At 47.9% G+C, this 22,737-nt stretch overlaps 1 protein-coding gene across 1 annotated transcript in view; it reads right to left on the bottom strand.

Annotated features, from left to right (window-relative positions):
- The window catches only part of LOC116971613, a 55,861-nt gene extending 33,349 nt beyond the window's left edge, over nucleotides 1-22,512 (bottom strand). Inside the window, exons 1-5 of the mRNA XM_033018849.1 lie at nucleotides 22,305-22,512; nucleotides 15,001-15,893; nucleotides 12,148-12,287; nucleotides 2,781-2,909; nucleotides 611-942 (exon numbers count right to left, since the gene is read on the bottom strand). Coding sequence (XP_032874740.1) covers nucleotides 611-942; nucleotides 2,781-2,909; nucleotides 12,148-12,287; nucleotides 15,001-15,893; nucleotides 22,305-22,337 — 1,527 coding nt within the window. The 5' untranslated portion in view covers nucleotides 22,338-22,512. The remainder of the gene's footprint in view (nucleotides 1-610; nucleotides 943-2,780; nucleotides 2,910-12,147; nucleotides 12,288-15,000; nucleotides 15,894-22,304) is intronic.
- Nucleotides 22,513-22,737: the final 225 nt, after the last annotated feature.

The following is a 22,737-nucleotide window of genomic DNA, read 5'->3' as shown; positions in this document are numbered from 1 at the left end:
ACAAGGTTAATTCCCGGGATGGCGGGACTGTCATATGCTGAGAGAATGGAGCAGCCGGGCTTGTACACGCTGAAGTTTAAAAGGATGAGAGGGTATCTCATTGAAAAATATAAGATTGTTAAGGGTTTGGACACGCTGGAGGCAGGAAACATGTTCCCGGTGTTGGGGGAGACCAGAACCACAGTTTAAGAATACGGAGTAAGCCATTTAGAACGGAGACGAGGAAACACTTTTTCTCACAGAGAGTGGTGAGTCTGTGGAATTCTCTGCCTCAGAGGGCAGTGGAAGCCGGTTCTCTGGATGCTTTCAGGATAGAGCTAGATAGGGCTCTTAAAAATAGCGGAGTCAGGGGATATGGGGAGAAGGCAGGAACGGGGTACTGAATGGGGATGATCAGCCATGATCACATTGAGTGGCAGTGCTGGCTCGAAGGGCCGAATGGCCTCCTCCTGCCCCTATTGTCTATTGACTCTACCGCTGTGCCACCGAGAAACCTTCACAACCGCGGTTAACTGTACGAGGTGCCTTGCGTTGGAACACGCCTTGCTGTGGGAGTATTCTTGAGGTGCCTCGTATTCTTACCTTAACAAAATGGCCACAATATTCTTACCTTAACAAAATGGCTTCCGTCGTAAAAGGCCAACAGGTGTTGTCCGTCGAGAGCTGACCGAACTATGGGGTGGTCCAGGGAGCCAGTGACTGTGAAGATCTGCTTTCCAGTGTGGATATCCCACACCTGGAGAGCGTTGTCCTCAGTTACAGCCGCCAGTGTATTCTGCAGGCACAGTGTTATGGAGTCTATGTCCTTGCCAACTCCGTGCACTGTATGCAATGCTTTGCCACTGATGAGGTCCCAGATTTTTAAAGTTCCGTCCCTCGATGCAGTGATTGCTTGAAGACCTTTCTGGAAACATGTTACCGCCGTAATCCGGTCAGTGTGACCTGTAAGATCGCAATGGGCAGCTATTAAGTCACCACATTTAAACAAAACCCACGGTGGGTCACAGAGGAAACATGCAAACTCCACACAGACAGCACCCACATAGACAGGTTCGATCCCGGGTCTCTGTCATCAGGCAACTGAACCATCCTACCACAACCAGAGAGCAGTGCTGAACTACTATCTACCTCATTGGTGACCCTTGGACTATCATCAACTATAAACCCACTGACTCCCATGGCTAACAGGACTACACTTCTTCCCACCCTGCTTCCTGTAAGGACTCCATCGCCTACTCCCAATTCCTCCGTCTACGCCACAACTGCTCCCATGATGAGGTGTTCCACACCAGGGCATTGGAGATGTCCTCATTCTTTAGGGAACAGGGGTTCCCCTCTTCTACCATAGACGAGGCTCTCACCAGGGTCTCCACTATATCCCGTAGCTCTGCTCTCACTCCCCATCCCCCCACTCGTAACAAGGGCAGAGTCCTCCTTGTCCTCACCTTCCACCCCACCAGCCGTCACATACAACCGATAATCCTCCGACATATTCGCCAGCTCCAACACTGGCCACATCTTCCCATCTCCTCCCCTTTCGGCTTTCTGCAGAGACCGCTCCCTCCGTAACTCCCTGGTCAATTCTTCAGTTCGCAATAACCAACCTGATCTCCCGGTGGCTCAGCACTTCAACTCCCCCTCCCATTCCGAATCTGACCTTTCTGTCCTGGGCCTCCTCCATGGCCAGAGTGAGGCTCAGTGCAAACTGGAGGAGCAGCACCTCATATTTCGCTTGGGTAGTTTACACCTCAGCGGTATGAACATTGACCTCCAATTTCAGGTAGTCATTGCTTTTTCCCTCCTTCCCCTCCCCTTCCCAGCTCTCCCACAGCCCACTGACTCTGCCTCTTCCTCTTTTCCCCTCTTTTTCAGTCTGAAGAAGGGTCTCGACCCGAAACGTCGCCTATTCCTTCGCTCCATAGATGCTGCCTGAGATTCTCCAGCATTTTTGTCGACCTTCGATTTTTCCAGCATCTGCAGTTCTTTCATCCTTGATCGGACTTTACTGGCTTTACCTTGCACTAAACATTAATTCCTAATCATGTATCTATACACTGTGGACGGCTCGATTGTAATCATGTATTGTCTTTCCGCTGACTGGTTAGCACGCAACAAAAGCTTTTCACTGTACCTCGGTACACGTGACAATAAACTAAACTCCACTCATATTCATAATAAATTTGGACACAAAATGCTGGAGTATCCTAGTAAGTCAGGCAGCATCTCTGCAGTCCTGCCCCATACTCTTCTAGTTTAGAGATACAGCACGCAAACTGGCACTTCAGCCCACCGGGTCCTCGCTGACCAGCGATCCCCGCACATTAACACTATCCTACACCCACTAGGGACTATTTTTACATTTTATACCAAGCAAATTAACCTACAAACCTGTACGTCTTTGGAATGTGGGACGAAACCGAAGATCTCGGAGAAAACCACACGCAGGTCACGGGGAGAATGTACAAACTCCGTATAGACAGCACCTGCAGTCGGGATCGAACCCGGGTCTCCGGTGCTGCATTCGCTGTAAGGCCGCAACTCTACCGCTGCGCCACCGTGAGTCCATGTGAAGTCTCCCTCCCCCTCCCACTTACCCCTGTCATCAATCTGAAGAAGGGTCCCAACCCAAAACGTCACCTATCCATGTCCTCCAGAGATGCTCTCTAACCCGGTGAGTTACTCCAGCAGTTTGAGGCTTTCCTTCATAAACCAGCTTCTACACTTACAATAAAATTTGGGCGGGTGCATGGATGGGAGAGGTTTAGGACAGCGTTTCTTACCTGACAGTGTACTGTACATCAACCCACCCGGGGGCAAGAGGCAGGTAAATGAAGGCACGAGGAACGGCATCGAAGATCTTTGACACTCACTCAGCAAGCGCAGGAGATGGGGGTATTTCCTTGGGTCATCTGAAGAAATAATGCCACACGCATTTAATGGATGAAATGGTTCAATGGTTTCTCTATTGTCACATGTACAAGGTACAGTGAAATACATATTTTACACACAGCTCCATGAGTCTATCCTTACACACAAACACAATTGGCCCAGTTAGTACAGAATGTACAGCCCATTGGATCCATGTGGAGCCATGCATTTTGGTAGTAGGAATAAAAGAGTAGACTATTTTATAAATAGACAATAGACAATAGGTGCAGGAGTAGAGGCCATTCTGCCCTTCGAGCCAGCACCGCCATTCAATGTGATCATGGCTGATCATCCACAATCAGTACCCCGTTCCTGCCTTCTCCCCATATCCCCTGCCTCTGCTATTTTTAAGAGCCCTATCTAGCTCTCGCTTGAAAGCATCCAGAAAACCGGCCTGAGGCAGAGAATTCCACAGACTCACAGACTTCCTCGTCTCTGTTCTAAATGGCTTACCCCTTATTCTTAAAATGTGGCCCCTGGTTCTGGACTCCCCCAACATCAGGAACATGTTTCTTGCCTCTAGCGTGTCCAAACCCTTAATAATCTTATATGTTTCAATAAGATTCCCTCACATCCTTCTAAACTCCAGAGTGTACAAGCCCAGCCGCTCCATTCTCTCAGCATATGACAGTCCCGTCATCCCGGGAATTAACCTTGTAAACCTACGCTGCACTCCCTCAATAGCAAGAATGTCCTTCCTCAAATTAGGGGACCAAAACTGCACACAATACTCCAGGTGTGGTCTCACTAGGGCTCTGTACAACTGCAGAAGGACCTCTTTGCTCCTATACTCAACTCCTCTTGTTATAAAGACCAACATGCCATTCGCTTTCTTCACTGCCTGCAGAACCTGCATGCTTACTGATTGACTGATGAACAAGGACTCCCAGATTTATTGATTTAGTTATTTAATTCTTTATTTCGAACAGAATAAAAGAATAAAAAGTAAGTGTGAAACAGCATACAAAAAACAAAACAAGAATATTTATAAAGTGTCATAAACAATATCTGTAAATAAATGAAATCGTATGTGTCCGAAAAGGAGCAGGAAGAAGCCAAAGCTTATTAATTCCCACCCCTTATTCAACTGCTTGTAATTATCTTATACAAATTTAGCAGCTATATGTACACCATATGTACACCAGCAGCTATATGTACACCATATGTACACCAGCAGCTTTATGTACACCAAATTATTTACATTTATACACTAATCAAATATTTACAAAGCCATACAAAAAGAGAGAAAAATAGAAAAAAGAAAAGAAAAACCCCTCATATACTATGCAGTATCTTAGTCATATATACAACCCATCACCCTATAATCACCCTTCCCAATACAATCAGTATAACAAATATTCCACTCACAATCCCCTATCCTCATCCCAGTATCCTTTTAAAAAAGTGTTTTTGTACATCTTTATAAACTGAATTATGTTTGTGTTATGTTTTATCTCCCGTTCCAGACCATTCCACAAATTCACCCCACAGATTGCTATGAACATACTTTTAAGAGTTGTTCTGACATTGAGTTTTTTTAAATTATGTTCCCCTCTCAAATTACACCCACCCTGTCTTTCCATGAACAGTTTTTTGTATATTTCCTGGAAGTAAATTATTTCTTGCTTTGTACATGATTTGCGCATTCATAAATTCAGTGTATGTGACTTTAAGAATAATAAATTGGTATGTTCAGGATATCTAACGTTATTGATAATTCTTATTGCTCTTTTTTGTAATGTGCATAACGGCTGTAGGTTGGTTTTGTAGGTGTTACCCCTTATCTCCACACAGTAACTCAGATATGGCAATATGAGTGTATTGTAGAGTATATAATGATTTGTGGTCCAGATTGTGTCGATTTTCTCAATATTGCCAGTTTTGCTTTGACGTGGTTTATATGTGGTTTCCAGCAGATTTCGTGGTCTAAGATCACACCAAGAAATGTTTTTTCATATACTCTTTCTATACTTATGTTATCAATTTTCAATTGTACTTGAGGGTTTGTTTTATGTTTTCCAAATAGCATAATCTTTGTTTTGCTTAAATTTAGAGACAATTTGTTGACATCAAACCACTGTTTTAATTTATTCATTTCTGATGTGATGACCTCCAAAAGCTGCTTCAAATTGTCACCGGAACAAATAATATTCGTATCATCGGCAAATATAATCAATTTCAGTATATTTGATACTTTGCATATGTCGTTAATGTATATTATGAAAAGCTTTGGACCTAACACAGACCCTTGAGGTACTCCACAAGTTATGCTCATGTAAGTTGATTTATGTTCACCTAGTTCTACAATGTACTCGATGTACAGATCACGATGTACTCTCTTATAACCAACTTGACGCCATTTAGATAATAATCTACCTTCCTGTTTTTTGCCACCAAAGTGGATAACCTCACATTTATCCACATTAATCTACCATGCATCTGCCCACTCGCCCAACTTGTCCAATTCATCCTGCATTCTCATAGCATCCTCCTCACAGTTCACACTGCCACCCAGCTTTAATGGATCAATGGTTCAATATATTGTCACGTGTACAAGGTACAGTGAAATACATATTTTACACACTGCTCCGCAAGACTATCCTTACACACACACACAAACACAATTGCCCCAGTTAGTACAGAATGTACAGGACAGCCCAATGAGCCTACGTGGAGTCATGCATTTTGGTAGTAGGAATAAAAGTAGACTATTTAAAAATTGGGAGAGAATCCAGAAATCAGAGGTGCAAAGGGACATGGGAGTGCTGGTGCAGGATTTCCAAAAAGTTAATCTGCAAGTCGAATCAGTAGTAAGGAAGGCAAACTCAATGCTAGCATTTATTTCAAGACGGCTTGCATACAAAAACAGGGATGTAATGCTGAGGCTCTATAAGGCGCTGGTCAGGCTGCATTTGGAATATTGTGAGCAATTTTGGGCCCCATATCTGAGGAAGGATGTGCTGGCTCTGGAGAGGGTCCAGAGGAGGTTTTCAAGAATGATCCCAGGAATGAGAGGGTTAACAGATGATGAGCATTTGACGGCACTGGGCCTGTACTCGCTGGAGTTTAGAAGGGGACCTTATTGAAACGTACAGAATAATGAAAGGCCTGGTTAGAGTGGATGTGGAGAGGATGTTTCCACTAGTGGGAGAGTCTAGGACCAGAGGTCATAGAATTAAAGGACATTCCTTTAGGAAGATAGAAACATAGAAACATAGAAAATAGGTGCAGGAGGAGGCCATTCGAGCCAGCACCGCCATTCATTGTGATCATGGCTGATCGTCCCCTATCAATAACCCGTGCCTGACTTCTCCCCAGATCCCTTGACTCCACTAGCCCCTAGAGCTCCATCTAACTCTTTAAATCCATCCAGTGACTTGGCCTCCACTGCCCTCTGTGGCAGGGAATTCCATAAATCACAGTTCTCTGGGTGAAAAAGTTTTTTCTCACCTCAGTCTTAAATGACCTCCCCTTTATTCTAAGACTGTGGCCCCTGGTTCTGGACTTGCCCAACATTGGGAACATTTTTCCTGCATCTAGCTTGTCCAGTCCTTTTATAATTTTATATGTTTCTATAAGAGATTGGACAGGCTAGATGCAGGAAGATTGTTCCCGATGTTGGGGAAGTCCAGGACAAGGGGACACAGCTTAAGGACAGAGGGTAAATCCTTTAGAACCGAGATGAGAAGAACATTTTTTACGCAGAGAGTGGTGAATCTCCGGAACTCTCTGCCACAGAAGGTAGTTGAGGCCAGTTCATTGGCTATATTTAAGAGTGAGTTAGATGTGGCCCTTGTGGCTAAAGGGATCAGGGGGTATGGAGAGAAGGCAGGTACACAGGATACTGAGTTGGATGATCAGCCATGATCATATTGAATGGCGGTGCAGGCTCGAAGGGCCGAATGGCCTACTCCTGCACCTATTTTCTATGTTTCTATGTTTCTATCCTCCCTCATCCTTCTAAACTCCAGTGAATACAAGCCTAGTCTTTTCAATCTATCCTCATAAGACAGTCCCGCTATCCTAGGGATCAATCTCGTGGATCTACGCTGCACTGCCTCAATCACAAGGATGTCCGTCCTCAAATTAGGAGACCAAAACTACACAATACTCCAGATGTGGTCTCACCAGAGCCCTATACAACTGCAGAAGAACCTCTTTACTCCTATACTGAAATCCTCGTGTTATGAAGGCCAACATTCCATTAGCTTTCTTCAACTTTCAGTGACCAGTGTACAAGGACACCCAGGTCTCGCTGCACCTCCCCCTTACCTAACCTAACCCCATTGAGATAATAATCTGCCCCCTTGTTTTTGCCGCCAAAGTGGATAACCTCACATTTATCTATATTATATTGCATCTGCCACGCATCTGCCCACTCACTCAACCTGTCCAGGTCACCCTGCAACCACCTGACATCCTTTTCACTGTTCACACTGCCACCCAGCTTTGTGTCATCCACAAACTTGCTTGTGTTGCTCCTAATTCCCTCTTCCAAATCATTAATATACATGGTAAACAGTTGTGGCCTTGCAACACCGAGCCTTGCGGCACTCCACTCGCCACTGCCTGCCATTCTGAAAAGGGCCCGTTCACTACTACTCTTTGCTTCCGGCATGCCAACCAATTTTCTATCCATGTCAACACCCTACCCCCAATACCATGTGCTCTAATTTTTGTCACCAGTCTCCCGTGTGGGACCTTATCAAAGGCTTTCTGAAAGTCTAGATACACTATGTCCACTGGCTCCCCTTCATCCATTTTACTTGTCACATCCTCAAAAAATTCCAGAAGAGTAGTCAAGTATGATTTCCCTTTCATAAATCCATGTTGACTTGGACTAATCCTTTTACTGCTATCCAAATGCCCCATTATTACCTCTTTAATAATTGACTCCAGCATCTTTCCCACCACTGTCGTCAGGCTAACTGGTCTGTAATTCCCCGTTTTCTCTCTCGCTCCTTTCTTGAAAAGTGGGATAACATTAGCTATCCTCCAATCCACAGGAACTGATCCTGAATCTATTGAACATTGGAAAATGATCACCAATGCGTCCACTATTTCTAGAGCCACCTCCCTGAGGACCCTGGGATGCAGACCATCAGGTCCAGGTGATTTATCATCCTTCAGTCCCATTAGCCTACCCAATACTATTTCTCGCCTAATGAAAATTTCTTTCAATTCCTCTACCCCCTTAGATCCTCTGTCCTCCAGTACAACTGGGAGATTGTTTGTGTCTTCCTTAGTGAAGACAGATCCGAAGTACCTATTCAACTCTTCTGCCATTTCTTTGTTGCCCATAATAATTTCACCCGTGTCTGCCTTCAAGGGACCCACATTTGATATTCCTACTCTTTTTCCCTTAACATATCTAAAGAAGCTTTTACTGTCCTTCTTTATATTCCTGGCCAGCTTCCCTTCGTACTTCATCTTTTCAGCCCGTATTGCCCGTTTAGTTTCCTTCTGTTGTCCTATGAAAGTTTCCCAATCCTCTGGCTTCCGGCTACTCTTTGCTGTGTTATACATCTTTTCTTTAAGTTTTATTCTATCCCTAACTTCTCTTGTCAGCCACGGTTGCCTCCTACTCCCCTTAGAATCTTTCTTCCTTTTTGGAATGAAATGATCCTGCGTCTTCCGGATTATGCCCAGAAATACCTGCCTTTGCTGTTCCACCGTCATTCCTGCTAGGATCCCTTTCCAGTCTACCTTGGCCAGCTCTTCTCTCATGCCTTCATAGTCCCCTTTATTCAACTATGGAGATGTGGAGGAATTTCTTTAGTCAGAGGGTGGTGAATTTGTGGAATTCATTATCATGGCTGTGGAGACAAAATCAGCGGATATTTTTCAGAAGAGATCGAGAGATTCTTGATTAGTACGGGTGTCAGGGGTTATGGGGAGAAAGCAGGAGAATGGGGTTGAGAGGGAAAGATAGATCAGCCATGAGTGGACTTGATGGGCCGATTCAATATGTATCTGTACACTGTGGATGACTCGAATGTAATCAAGTACAGATGCTCCCCGATTTACGATGCTTCGACTTACAATATCTCGACTTTACGATGGTGGAAACGTTGGGCAACTGCAGCGAGCCGCACGTCACTTCCGGTCACAATAGACAATAGACAATAGGTGCAGGAGTAGGCCATTCGGCCCTTTGAGCCAGCACCGCCATTCAATGTGATCATGGCTGATCATCCACAATCAGTACCCCGTTCCTGCCTTCTCCCCATATCCCCTGACTCCGCTATCTTTAACGTGATCACATTGTATTAAATGCATTTTCGGCTTACGATATTTTCGATGGGTTTATCGGTACCTAGCCGCTTTCTCACAGCGAGTGGTGAGTCTGTGGAATTCTCTGCCTCAGAGGGCGGTGCAGGCTGGGTCTCTGGATGCTTTCAAGAGAGAGCTAGATAGGGCTCATAAAAATAGCGCCTATTGTCCATTGTAGGTCAAGGAGCAGCTGCATTGTGTTTCCACTGGATAACACACAACAAAAAAGCTTTTCACTGTATGGAACAATAAAAGTAATTATGCAGGTACAGCAGGTAGTGAAGAAAGGTACACAAAATTGCTGGAGGAACTCAGCGGGTGCAGCAGCATCTATGGAGCGAAGGAAATAGGCGACGTTTCGGGCCGAAACCCTTCTTCAGACTGATGGGGGGTGGGGAAAGAAAGAAGGAAAAAGGGAGGAGGAGGAGCCCGAGGGCGGGCGGATGGGAGGGTGGGAGGAGACAGCTAGAGGGTGAAGGAAGGGGAGGGGACAGCACAGGCTAGCCAAATTGGGGGAATTCAATGTTGATGCCATAAGGGCGCAAGGACCCCAGACGGAATATGAGGTGCTGTTGGCCTTCATAACAAGAAGAGTTGAGTACAGGAGCAAAGAGGTCCTTCTGCAGTTGTACATGGCCTTAGTGAGACCAAAACTGGAGTATTGTGTGCAGTTCTGGTCCCCTAATTTGAGGAAGGGCATTCATGTGTAGGTTCACAAGTTTATTCCCGGGATGGCGGGACTGTCATATACTGAGAGAATGGAGCAGCTGGAATTGTATACTCTGGAGTTTAGAAGGATGAGAGGGTATCTTATTGAAACATATAAGATTATAAAAGGTTTGGACACACTAGAGGCAGGAAACATGTTCCCGATGTTGGGGGAGCCCTGAACCAGGGGTCACAGTTTAAGAATAAGGGGTAAGCCAATTAGAAAGGGGATGAGGAAATATTTTTTCACACAGAGTTGTGAGTCTGTGGAATTCTCTGCCTCAGAGGGCGGCGGAGGCCGGTTCTCTGGATATTTTCAAGAGACAGCTAGATCGGTGCTCTTAAAGATTGCGGAGTCAGGGGATATGGGAAGAAGGCAGGAACGGGGTACTGATTGGGGACGATCAGCACACGGTATTGGGGGTTCAGTATTGATGTGGATAGAGAACTGGCTGGCAGACAGGAAGCAAAGAGTAGGAGTAAACGGGTCCTTTTCACAATGGCAGGCAGTGACTAGTGGGGTACCGCAAGGCTCAGTGCTGGGATCCCAGCTATTTACAATGTATATTAATGATTTGGACGAGGGAATTGAATGCAACATCTCCAAGTTTGCGGATGACACGAAGCTGGGGGGCAGTGTTAGCTGTGAGGAGGATGCTAGGAGGCTGCAAGGTGACTTGGATAGGCTGGGTGAGTGGGCAAATGCATGGCAGATGCAGTATAATGTGGATAAATGTGTGATTATCCACTTTGGCGGCAAAAACAGGAAAGTAGACTATTATCTGAATGGTGGCCGATTAGGAAAAGGGGAGATGCAACGAGACCTGGGTGTCATGGTACACCAGTCATTGAAAGTAGTGCAGGTGCAGGTGCAGCAGACAGTGAAGAAAGCGAATGGTATGTTAGCATTCATAGTAAAAGGATTTGAGTATAGGAGCAGGGAGGTTCTACTGCAGTTGTACAAGGTCTTGGTGAGACCACACCTGGAGTATTGCGTACAGTTTTGGTCTCCTAATCTGAGGAAAGACATTCTTGCCATAGAGGGAGTACAGAGAAGGTTCACCAGACTGATTCCTGGGATGTCAGGACTTTCATATGAAGAAAGACTGGATAGACTCGGCTTGTACTCGCTAGAATTTAGAAGATTGAGGGGGGATCTTATAGAAACGTACAAAATTCTTAAGGTGTTGGACAGGCTAGATGCAGGAAGATGGTTCCCGATGTTGGGGAAGTCCAGAACAAGGGGTCACAGTTTAAGGATAAGGGGGAAAATCTTTTAGGACCGAGATGAGAAAAACATTTTTCACACAGAGTGGTGAATCTCTGGAATTCTCTACCACAGAAGGTAGCTGAGGCCAGTTCATTGGCTATATTTAAGAGGGAGTTAGATGTGGCCCTTGTGGCTAAAGGGATCAGGGGGTATGGAGGGAAGGCAGGTACAGGATATTGAGTTGGATGATCAGCCATGATCAGATTGAATGGCGGTGCAGGCTCGAAGGGCCGAATGGCCTACTCCTGCACCTATTTTCTATGTTTCTATGTTTCTATGATCACATTGAATGGCGGTGCTTGCTCGAGGGCCGAATGGCCTACTCCTGCACCTATTGTCTATTGTCTACCTTGGTACACGTGACAATAAACTGAACTGAATTAAATCTAAACTAAACTAGCTACTCTGCAGTCCTCCAGTACCTTGTATGTTTCTCTGTTACCCACTCACTTGTACTCCACAGCCGTCTGTGGCAATTACGCCATTCAGCCCATTAAGTCTACTCTGCCATTCAAACATGGCTGATCTATCTTTTCCCTCTCAACCCCATTCTCCTGCCTTCTCCCCATAACCCCTGACACCCATTCTAATCAAGAATCTATCAATCTGCCTTAAAAATATTTATTGACTTGGCCTCCACAGCCGTCTGTGGCAAAGAATTCCACAGATTCACCACCCTCCGACTAAAGAAATTCCTCCTCATCTCTTTTCTAAAGGTACAGTACATCTGTTTATTCTGAGGCTGTAGCGTCCGGTCCTAGATGCTCCCACCAGTGGAAACATCCTCTCCACACATCACGAACGATCGCTGATAAGGGGAAGGTAGGCACGAAAAGCTGGAGTAACTCAGCGAGCAGGTCAGGCAGCATCTCCGGAGAGAAGGAATGGGTGACGTTTTGGGTCGAGACCCTTCTTCACTGATATGACGATTGCCCTGGATTGTATGATCAGCTCCCCTGTCACTTTACCTGGCGCCACCGGTGTATCTTCCGTAACGATCTGTTGTAGGCGTCCGACGAGCTGTGAAGCCAGCTGACACGGATCCTGAAGCAAGACCTTCTTGGACAACTGGATGGCTTCGTGCAGTAGGTTTAAGTCACCCACCTTCCTGCTCAGAAAGCACAAAATGATGTTTAAACCAGGGGCGGCGCGGTGGCGCAGCGGTAGAGTTGCTGCCTGACCAGCCCCGGAGACCCTGGTTCCATCCCTACTACAGGTGCTGTCTGTATGGAGTTTGTACGTTCTCCCCGTGACCTGCGTGGGTTTTCTCAGAGATCTTCAGAGACCATACCTGGAGTATTGCGTACAGTTTTGGTCTCCTAATCTGAGGAAAGACATTCTTGCCATAGAGGGAGTACAGAGAAGGTTCACCAGACTGATTCCTGGGATGGCAGGACTTTCATATGAAGAAAGACTGGATAGACTCGGCTTGTACTCGCTAGAATTTAGAAGATTGAGGGGGGATCTTATCGAAACTAACAAAATTCTTAAGGGGGTGGACAGGCTAGATGCAGGAAGATTGTTCCCGATGTTGGGGAAGTTTGTGTAGGATAGTGCTAGTGTGTGCTAACACTATCTATAGGTAGACAAAAATGCTGGAGAAACTCAGCGGCTGAGGCAGCAACTATGGAGCGAAGGAAATAGGTGACGTTTCGGGTCGAGTCCCTTCTTCAAACCCTTTTTACAACATCTGCAGTTCTTTCTTTAACTCTATCTATAACTGTCATTGTCCACAAGACTATGCTATCACTATTAGCGATAGTGTTGGCGAGCGCAGACTCGGTGGGCCGAATGGCCTGTTTCCCTTAAGTCTAAAGTCATATAAACATTGACTTCTATAATTTTGTAACTTCTACTAAAACTCCCCTCCCTCCCCCCTTGCTCACATAGAAACATAGACAATAGGTGCAGGAGTAGGCCATTCGGCCCTTCGAGCCTGCACCGCCATTCAATATGATCATGGCTGATCATCCAACTCAGTATCCCGTACCTGCCTTCTCTCCATACCCCCTGATCCCTTTAGCGTCAAGGACCACATCTAACTCCCTCTTAAATATAGCCAATGAGCTGGCCTCAACTACATTCTGTGGCAGAGAGTTCCACAGATTCACCACTCTCTGTGTGAAAAATGTTTTTCTCATCTCGGTCCTAAAAGATTTCCCCCTTATCCTTAAACTGTGACCCCTTGTTCTGGACTTCCCCAACATCGGGAATAACATTCTGGACTCGCAGTCTCTGGTAGGAAAGTGCCGAGTCGGGCGCACCAAGCCGCGGTGTGTTTGACCGTCCCGACGGCGGAGTTTGGATCATCCCGACGAGAGGGCCGTCTGTAGCAGCGACTACAGAGGGTTCATGGCCCCGACCACGGGTGAACAAAGGAGGAGGACTGGCTGAACTTTGTTGCCTTCCACCAAAGTGAAGAATGCTGTGGTGGATGTTTGTGTTAAATTCTATTGTGTATTGTGTGTTCTTGTTAAGTGTATCGCTGCTGGCAAATTCATTTCACTGCACCTTTGGGTGCATGTGATGAATAGAATTGACTTTGACTTTGATACAGCATGGAAACCTACCCTTTGGCCCACCGAGTCCACGCTGACCATCGATCACCTGTTCACACTCGTTCTGCATTATCTCACTTTCGCATCCGCTCCCTAGACACTAGGGCACAATTTACAGAGGGCCAATTGACCTACAAACCCGCACGTTTTTGGGGTGTGGGAGGAAACCGGAGCACCCGGAGAAAACCCACAGGGTCACAGGGAGAACATGCAAACTCCACACACAGACAGCATCCGAGGTCAGGATGGAACCTGGGTCTTTGGTGCTGTGAGGCAGCAACACCACTGCTATCTGCAAGAACCTGATTCAACGTTAAGAGTCACGAGTGTTTTATTGTCATACTAGTCCAAGCGCTCCCCCAACGCAAGATTCCACCACTCACGCATAGCCCCCAACTGCACAGGCACGGCTCATTTCACCTCGTCCACCAGTACTCCCACCTCCTCTTCACCCTCCTTCTTCAATCCCTAGAGAGGGAGGGGGGTGGAGAGGGAGGGGAGGAGGGCAGAGAGGGAGGGGGGAGTACAGAGGGGAGGGGGGCAGAGAGGGAAGGGGGCAGAGAGGGAAGGGGGCAGAGAGGGAAGGGGGCAGAGAGGGAAGGGGGGCAGAGAGGGAAGGGGGCAGAGAGGGAAGGGGGGCAGAGAGGGAAGGGGGCAGAGAGGGAAGGGGGGCAGAGAGGGAGGGGGGCAGAGAGGGAAGGGGGGCAGAGAGGGAAGGGGGAAGAGAGGGAAGGGGGAAGAGAGGGAAGGGGGAAGAGAGGGAAGGGGGAAGAGAGGGAAGGGGGGCAGAGAGGGAAGGGGGCAGAGAGGGAAGGGGGGCAGAGAGGGAAGGGGGCAGAGAGGGAAGGGGGCAGAGAGGGAAGGGGTGCAGAGAGGGAGGGGAGGAGGGCAGAGAGGGAGGGGGGGCAGAGATGGAGGGGGGAAGAGAGGGAGGCAGGGGGGGAGAGAGAGGGAGGGAGGGAGGAGGGAGGGAGGGAGGGGGGGGAAGAGAGGGAGGCAGGGGGATAGAGAGAGAGGGAGGGAGGGAGGGGGGGGGGGAAGAGGGAGGGAGGGGGGGGTTGGCGTTTTGGGTCAAGACCCTTCTTCAGACTGAGAGTCAGGGGAGACATATAGATGGTGATATAGAACAAATGAATGAAAGATGCACAAAAGTAATGATGATAAAGGGAACTAGGCCATTGTTGGCTGTGAGCTAGGTGAAAAACAAGTTGCAGACAATGAGACTCAACAAGATGACAGACAGTAAGTAGTTCATCAGCCCACCTCTCCAGTGTCAATGCTGCTTTCAGGTCCTCTTCCACACTGACCACAGACAAAGCCCACACCTTGTGGAGCAGAAACTGAAAGTTGAAGAGGCACTCGGTGATCAAGGCGGGCACCTGGCCGGCCTTGAGCAGGTGGTGAGGAACCCCGTTGAGTCTCCGGAGGTTGAATGTGTGTTTGGCGCCAGGACCCTCTCCTCTGACCCAGGCCAGTGGCTGGGCATGGAGGTCCTCCGGCTCGCAGGTGCCCGGCCTTCCCGACAGGCCCGATGGTTTCCCCGAGAAATAGTTGGCCAGGGTCAGGTGCAGAGCAGACCGGTCGTCGTTTGACGCCAGGTACCTGTTCAGGCAGGCGCGCCTCAGCGCCGAGTGGGCCCAGGCGAAGGTACGGGTGTCGTCGCTCCTCCGCTCCACCAGGTGGAGCTTCAGGTCCCCGCGCAGCTTCATCCAGGTGAGCACGGGCACCTTGGGGACGGAGGCGTCCTGGACGTGCCCGAGCTCCCGCCTGATGGCCGGGTCCAGGCTGAGGAGATCGCTCACCTCGGCAAAGGTGGCGCCGTTCCTGGACAAGGCGAGTATCCCGGCCGCCCTCCTCACCAGCGCCTCGCCGTGCACCTTCTCCAGCCGGCTGAGGACGGCCGCGTACAGCGGCTGGAGGCCGGGCGGGAGGTAAATGTCCGCCGCTCGGGTGGAGGAGAGCCAGCCCAGCGACTCCCTGTAGGCACACTGGAGATAGAGAGGGCTCGGGCAGGCTGTGCACGCTCCCACTAGTAAAGCCCACTGGTCGGCTGCCAGCGTTCGACCGTCCCGTTCCAACCAAGAGCCCAGTATCTGTTCCGTCTCCACAGACGCGAGGGGCGGGATATGAAGAACTTTCCCAACGTCCTTGAAAATCTGTTGAAATAATAGAGACTTCAGCACAAAACTTGCCCGACTGCCTTTGAACATAGAATGGTCTGAAGAATGGTCCTGACCCGAAACATCACCTATTTTTCTCTCCAGAGATGCTGCCTGACCCGCTGAGTTACTCCAGCATTCTGTGAAACGTCACCTATCCACGTTCTCCACAGATGCTGCCTGACCCGCTGAGTTACTCCAGCACTCTGTGAAACGTCACCTATCCACGTTCTCCACAGATGCTGCCTGACCCGCTGAGTTACTCCAGCATTTTGTGCCTATCTTCAGTTCTTTGTTGCCACATGTAAAATAGTACAACACACAAACAGGCCATTCGGCCCACTATGTCTGTACTGAACATGGTGCCAAGATAAACTAATCTCCTCTGTCGTTACAAACATAGGGTAGAAACATAGAAAATAGGTGCAGGAGTAGGCCATTCGGCCCTTCGAGCCAGCACCGTCTGCCATTCAATATGATCATGGCTGATCATCCAAAATCAGTACTCCGTTGCTGCTTTCTCCCTTGATTCCGCTAGCCCTAAGAGATAAATCTCTCTTGAAAACATCCAGTGAATTGGCCTCCACTGCCTTCTGTGGCAGAGAATTCCACAGATTAACAACTCTCTGGGTGAAAAGGTTTTTCCTCATCTCCGTTCTAAATGGCCTACACATTATTCTTAAACTGTGACCCCCGATTCTGGACTCCCCCAACATCGGGAACATGTTTCCGGCGTCTAGCCTGTCCAATCCTTTAAGAATTTTATATGTTTCTGTCAGATCTCCTCACATCCATCTACATTCTAGCGAATAAAAGCCCAGTCGACCCATTCTCTCAGCATATGATAGTCCCAACATCTTTGGGAATTAACCTTGTAAACCTACGCTGCACTCCCTCAATAGCATGAATGTCCTTCCTCAAATTAGGGGACCAAAACTGCACACAATACTCAGTCAGCACAGAACCTTTTTTGCAGGGTATATTTGTCAAGGATTAGAGAGCATAGCTTTTTGATGAGAGGGGCAAAGTTTAAAGGGGATGTGCGGGGCAATTTTTTTTACAGTGCGTGGGGGTTCCTGAACATGCTGCAGGGGTGGTGGTGGAGGCAGATACGATAGCTGTGTTAATCAGGCTTTTTGATGGATGTACAGGGAATACCGGGATATGGATCACATGCAGGCAGAGGTGATTAGGATATCTTGGCATCATGTCCGGCACAGACATTGAGGGCTGAGGGGCCTGTCCCTGTGTTGTACTGTTTAGCTTTAATTTACAGATACAGCGCGGAAACAGGCCCTTCAGCTCACCGAGTCTGCACCAACCAGCGATCCCCGCACACTAACACTATCCTACACACACCAGGAACAATTTACATTTATACCAAGCCAATTAACCTACAAACCTGTACGTCTTTGGAGTGTGGGAAGAAACCGGAGCACCTGGAAAAAACCCATGCAGGTTAAGGAGTAGAACGTACAAACTCCGTACAGACACCATCTATGCTTTCACCATCTATCATTCCTAACTGTCCCTGTATGTCAGGTTGTCACTTGCGGGTGGAGCACCAAGGCAAATTCCTTCAATGCCGCGGACACCAGAAGCATGTGGCAGGGTGTCAGGAACATCACTGACTACAAGAGCAGCCCCTCCTGCCCCCACGGTGATATCACACTGGCCAACGAACTGAACACCTTCTTTGCCCGGTTCGAAACTGGCAACACCACCAGGAGTGGAATAACCCCGGCCATGGCGGAGGGACAGGCCTTAACACTGAGCACTCAGGAGGTACAGTGCGCTCTGCGTAGGATCAATCCACGCAAGCTGCAGGCCCGGATGGAGTACAGGGAAGGGTACCAAAGGACTGTGCTGTACAGCTGGTGGAGATATTCACGAGAATCTTCAATCTATCTCTATCTCTGGCAACGGTCCCCAAGTGCCTGAAAACAGCCACCATAGTGCCGGTGCCGAAAAAGTCCAAAGTCACCAACCTGAACGACTACCGCCCGGTTGCTCTAACTCCAATCCCAATGAAGTGCTTCGAAAGGCTGGTCCTCTCCCACATCAAATGCAGCATCCCTGCCTCACTGGACTCTCATCAATTTGCATACAGAGCAAATAGATCAACAGAGGATGCCATCTCTCTGGCTCTTCACACTGTCCTGACTCACCTGGACAGACAGGGCACGTACGTAAGGATGCTCTTCGTTGACTATAGCTCTGCATTCAATACGGCCATCCCCACCAAGCTCACCACCAAACTCCACCAGCTAGGCCTCAGCTCGCCGATATGCGATTGGATCCTGAACTTTCTGACGGAGCGACCGCAGGCAGTGAGACTGGGCCCGCACCTGTCCTCCACTATCACCCTGAGCACCGACACACCACAGGGCTGTGTACTAAGCCCCATGCTCTACTCCCTCTTCACTCACGACTGTGTTCCTGCATTCAACACCAACACCATCGTGAAGTTTGCAGACGACACAACAGTGGTTGGGCTGATCACCAACGGTGATGAAACAAAATACAGGGCGGAGGTGCAGAACCTGGCGGACTGGTGCACACGTAACAACTTGTCACTAAACACCTCCAAGACCAAGGAGCTGATTATTGACTTCAGGAGGTCCCATAATGGAGAATACGCCCCAATCTCCATTTATGGGGAAAGTGTGGAGAGAGTGTCCAGCTTTAGGTTTCTGGGCACTCACATTTCAGAAGACCTCACACGGTCCACCAACACCGCTGCGCTGGTCAAGAAGGCACAGCAACGACTGTTCTTCCTGAGGACATTAAAAAAGACTGGTCTGCCCCAACAGCTGCTGACAACGTTCTACCGCTGCACCACAGAGAGCATATTAACGTATGGCATCTCTGTGTGGTATCTCAGCTGCACAGAGGCGGAGAGGAGAGCTCTTCAGCAGGTCGTCCACGAGCGCAGAGGATCATTGGGACAGAGTTACCAGCCTTGGAGGGCATCTACCACACACGGTGCCTCAGGAAGGCCGTCAGCATCTATAAAGACTCCTCACACCCCTGTAACGGACTGTTCGAACTACTTCCCTCCGGCAGACGTTACAAGGCCTTCTACGCCCGTACCTCCAGACTCAGAAACAGCTTTATTCCAAGAGCTATAGCGGCTCTGAACCGGCCCTGCTTTGTGCCCCCCCCCCCCCCCCCCCTGGACTGTCTCCCTCGGATGGTCACGACACACAGCTTATTTATTTATTTTACTTTTCTTTTTCATCGGTTGGAGCTGCATACTAAATCTCGTTGCACTGGCTTGCAATGTGAAGGGATAGAATGTGGAATGCACATGAAATCTTCAGGTTAAGGCAAAGACGTGTGGGGTTTTTGTAGGTTAATGCTAGATTGCCCCTTGTGTGTAGGGAGTGGATGAGAGCATGGAATAGCATAGAACTAGTGTGAACGGGTGATTGCTTGACAGCGTGGACTCAGTGGTCAAAGGGTCTGTGTCCTTGCTGTATCACTAAACAAAACGGAAAAAAGTGATGGCATAATCAACATAGGTTCAAGTTTATCTCAAGGAGAGGCTGATCCATTTTCTAGATACAAGAAATTGTGTTTGATGGTTTACAACCAAGGACACGAAGTGCTGGATTAACTCAGCGGGTCAGGCAGCATCTCTGGAGAACATGGATAGGTGATATTTTGGGTCGAGACCTCAAGAAGGATCCTGACCTGAAGCGTTGCCTATCCATTATCTTTAATTGGACTTTACTGCACTAAACGTTATTCCCTTTATTCTGTATCTGTACACTGTGAACGATGATTGTAATCATGTATTGTCTTTTTGCTGACTGGATAACATGTAGCAAAAAGCTTTTCACTGTACCTCAGTGCATGTGACAATAAACCAAACTAAACTTCACAGATGCTGCCTGATCCACTGAGTTATTCCATCACTTTGTTTTCCAAAGTATGGACATCAGGGGCCTGGTGAGACCACACCTGGAGTATTGTGTGCAGTTTTTGTCCCCTAATTTGAGGAAGGACATTCATGCTATTGAGAGAGTACAGCGTAAGTTCACAAGGTTAATTACCGGAATGGCGGGATTGTCATATGTTGATAGATTGGAGCGACTGGGCTTGTATACTCTGGAATTTAGAAGAATTATTGAAACATATAAGATTATTAAGGGTTTGGACACACTAGGGGCATGTTCCCAAAGTCCAGAACCAGAGGCCACAGTTTAAGAATAAGGAGTAAGCCATTTAGAACAGAGATGAGGAATCATTTTTTCACACAGAGGGTTGTGAGTCTGTGGAATTCTCTGCCCCAGAGAGCGGTGGAGGCCGGTTCACTGGATACTTTCAAGAGAGAGTTAGATATGGCTCTTAGAGATAGCGGAGTTAAGGGATATGGAGAGAAGCCAGGACCGAGATGAGAAAAACATTTTTCACACAGAGTGGTGAATCTGTGGAATTCTCTGCCTCAGAATGTAGTTGAGGCCAGTTCATTGGCTATATTTAAGAGGGAGTTAGATGTGGCCCTTGTGGCTAAAGGGATCAGGGGGTATGGAGAGAAGGCAGGTACGGGATACTGAGTTGGATGATCAGCCATGATCATATTGAATGGCGGTGCAGGTTCGAAGGGCCAAATGGCCTACTCCTGCACCTATTGTCTATGTTTCTATGTTGCTTTCAAGAGAGAGCTAGATAGGCCTCTTAAAAATAGCGGAGTCAGGGGATATGGGGAGAAGGCAGGAACGGGGTACTGATTGGGGATGATCAGCCATGATCACATTGAATGGCGGTGCTGGCTTGAAGGGCCGAATGGCCTACTCATGCACCTATTGCCTATTATCGCATTGTCTGATAAGTACCATTTTGTAACAAGATTGTAAAAAAAAACTCCTCGTGGTCGTTGTGGTTCAACTTTAGTTTAGTTTAGAGATACAGCACTGAAACAGGCCCTTCGTCCCACCTAGTCTGAACCGACCAGCGATCCCCGTACACAAGGGACAATCCTAAACACCAGGGACAATTTTTTACAACCTTACAACCAATTGACCTACAAACCTGCACGTCTTTGGAGTGTGGGAGGAAACCGGAGCACCCGGAGAAAACCCACGCAGGTCACAGGGAGAACGTACAGACAGCACCCGTAGTCAGGACGGAACCCAGGTCTCTAGCGCTGTGAGGGAGCAACTCTACCGCTGCTCCGCCGTGACGCCCTATCTCAGTAGATTTATTGTGCTATCATGACATTTTGTACAATTAATGCCTGAGTACAACACGTCACTTGCTTTTATTGAGCAGCTACTAGCAAACAGTATCATTGTTCTCGGCAAAGCAATATGCTTATGAACTCCCCCCTGTTGCTTTGTGTAAATTGTACAGTAAATCAATCAGTCAATGTGTCATAAGTCGGCACGGACTCGATGGGCTAAAGGGTCTGTTTCTGTATCTCTGAAGTCTAAATCTTACCCCCGTCACCTTTAACCTACATTCTCTGTTTCTCGATTCCCTTACTCTGGGCAAAAGACTCTGTGTGTCTACTCAATCTATTCCTCTCGTGATTTTGCATACCTCTATAAGATCACCCCTAATCAATAGACAAAAGACAATAGGTGCAGGAGTAGGCCATTCGGCCCTTCGAGCCAGCACCGCCATTCAATGTGATCATGGCTGATCATCCCCAATCAGTACCCCGTTCCTGCCTTCTCCCCATATCCCCTGACTCCGCTATCTTTAAGAGCCCTATCTAACTCTCTCTTGAAAGTATCCAGAGAACATGCCTCCACCGCCGTCTGAGGCAGAGAATTCCACACTCACAACTCTCTGTGTGAAAAAGTATTTCCTCATCTCCGTTCTAAATGGCTTACCCCTTATTCTTAAACTGCGGCCCTGGTTCTGGTCTCCCTCAACATCGGGAACATGTTTCCTGCCTCTAGCATGTCCAAACCCTTAATAATCTTATGTTTCAATAAGATCCCCTCTCATCCTTCTAAATTCCAGAGTGTACAAGCCCAGTCACTCTAATCTATCAACATATGACAGTCCCGCCATCCCAGGAATTAACCTTGTGAACCTACGCTGCACTCCCTCAATAGCAAGAATGTCCTTCCTCAAGTTTGGAGACCAAAACTGCACACAATACTCCATTCTGCACTCCAAGGAATAGAGTCCTAGCCTGCTCAACCTCTCCCTATAGCACACACCCTGGAGTCCTGGCAACATCATCATGAATCTTCTCCACATCCATCACAGCCAGCAACTTATTTCCACTGTTGAAAGGTGGTAGGAGCTGAATTAAGCCATTCGGCCCATCGAGTCTACTCCGCGCAGTCAATCGTGGCTGATCTATCTCTCCCTGCTAACCCCATTCTCCTGCCTTCTCCCCGTAGCCCCTGACGTAATAAAGTGTCGTTACTGCGTAGACATTGTTACCTTTGGTGCAGCCTCCTTCTCCTCAACGGTCATGGATGCAATGATATAGACGTTCTTCGGCAGCTCGCTCGGAAACCAGAAAAGGCTTCGTGCGTTGTAGTCATCGGACAATTCGTCCAAACCATCCAAACCGATCAACAGAGGATGGTCTTCAGTGGCGAGCTCCAGCAGGGAAGTGAACTCATTTAACAGCCCCGGGAATTCCTAGATGAGAGCAGTTACAGTTTTAGTTTAGTTTATTGTCACGTGTACCGAGGTACAGTGAAAAGCTTTTGTTGCGTGCTAACCAGTCAGCGGAAAGTCAATACCTTACAATCGAGCCGTTTACTGTGCACAGATACATGATAAGGGAATAACGTTTAGTGCAAGGTAAAGCCAGCAAAGTCCGATCAAGGATAGTCCGAGGGTCACCAATGAGGTAGATAGTAGTTCA

This window comes from Amblyraja radiata, chromosome 3, assembly GCF_010909765.2.
Source record: "Amblyraja radiata isolate CabotCenter1 chromosome 3, sAmbRad1.1.pri, whole genome shotgun sequence".
In the NCBI taxonomy this organism is placed as follows: Eukaryota; Metazoa; Chordata; class Chondrichthyes; order Rajiformes; family Rajidae; genus Amblyraja; species Amblyraja radiata.
The sequence above is the reverse complement of the archived record's forward strand: the minus strand, read 5'-3'. Positions and strand labels throughout refer to the sequence as shown.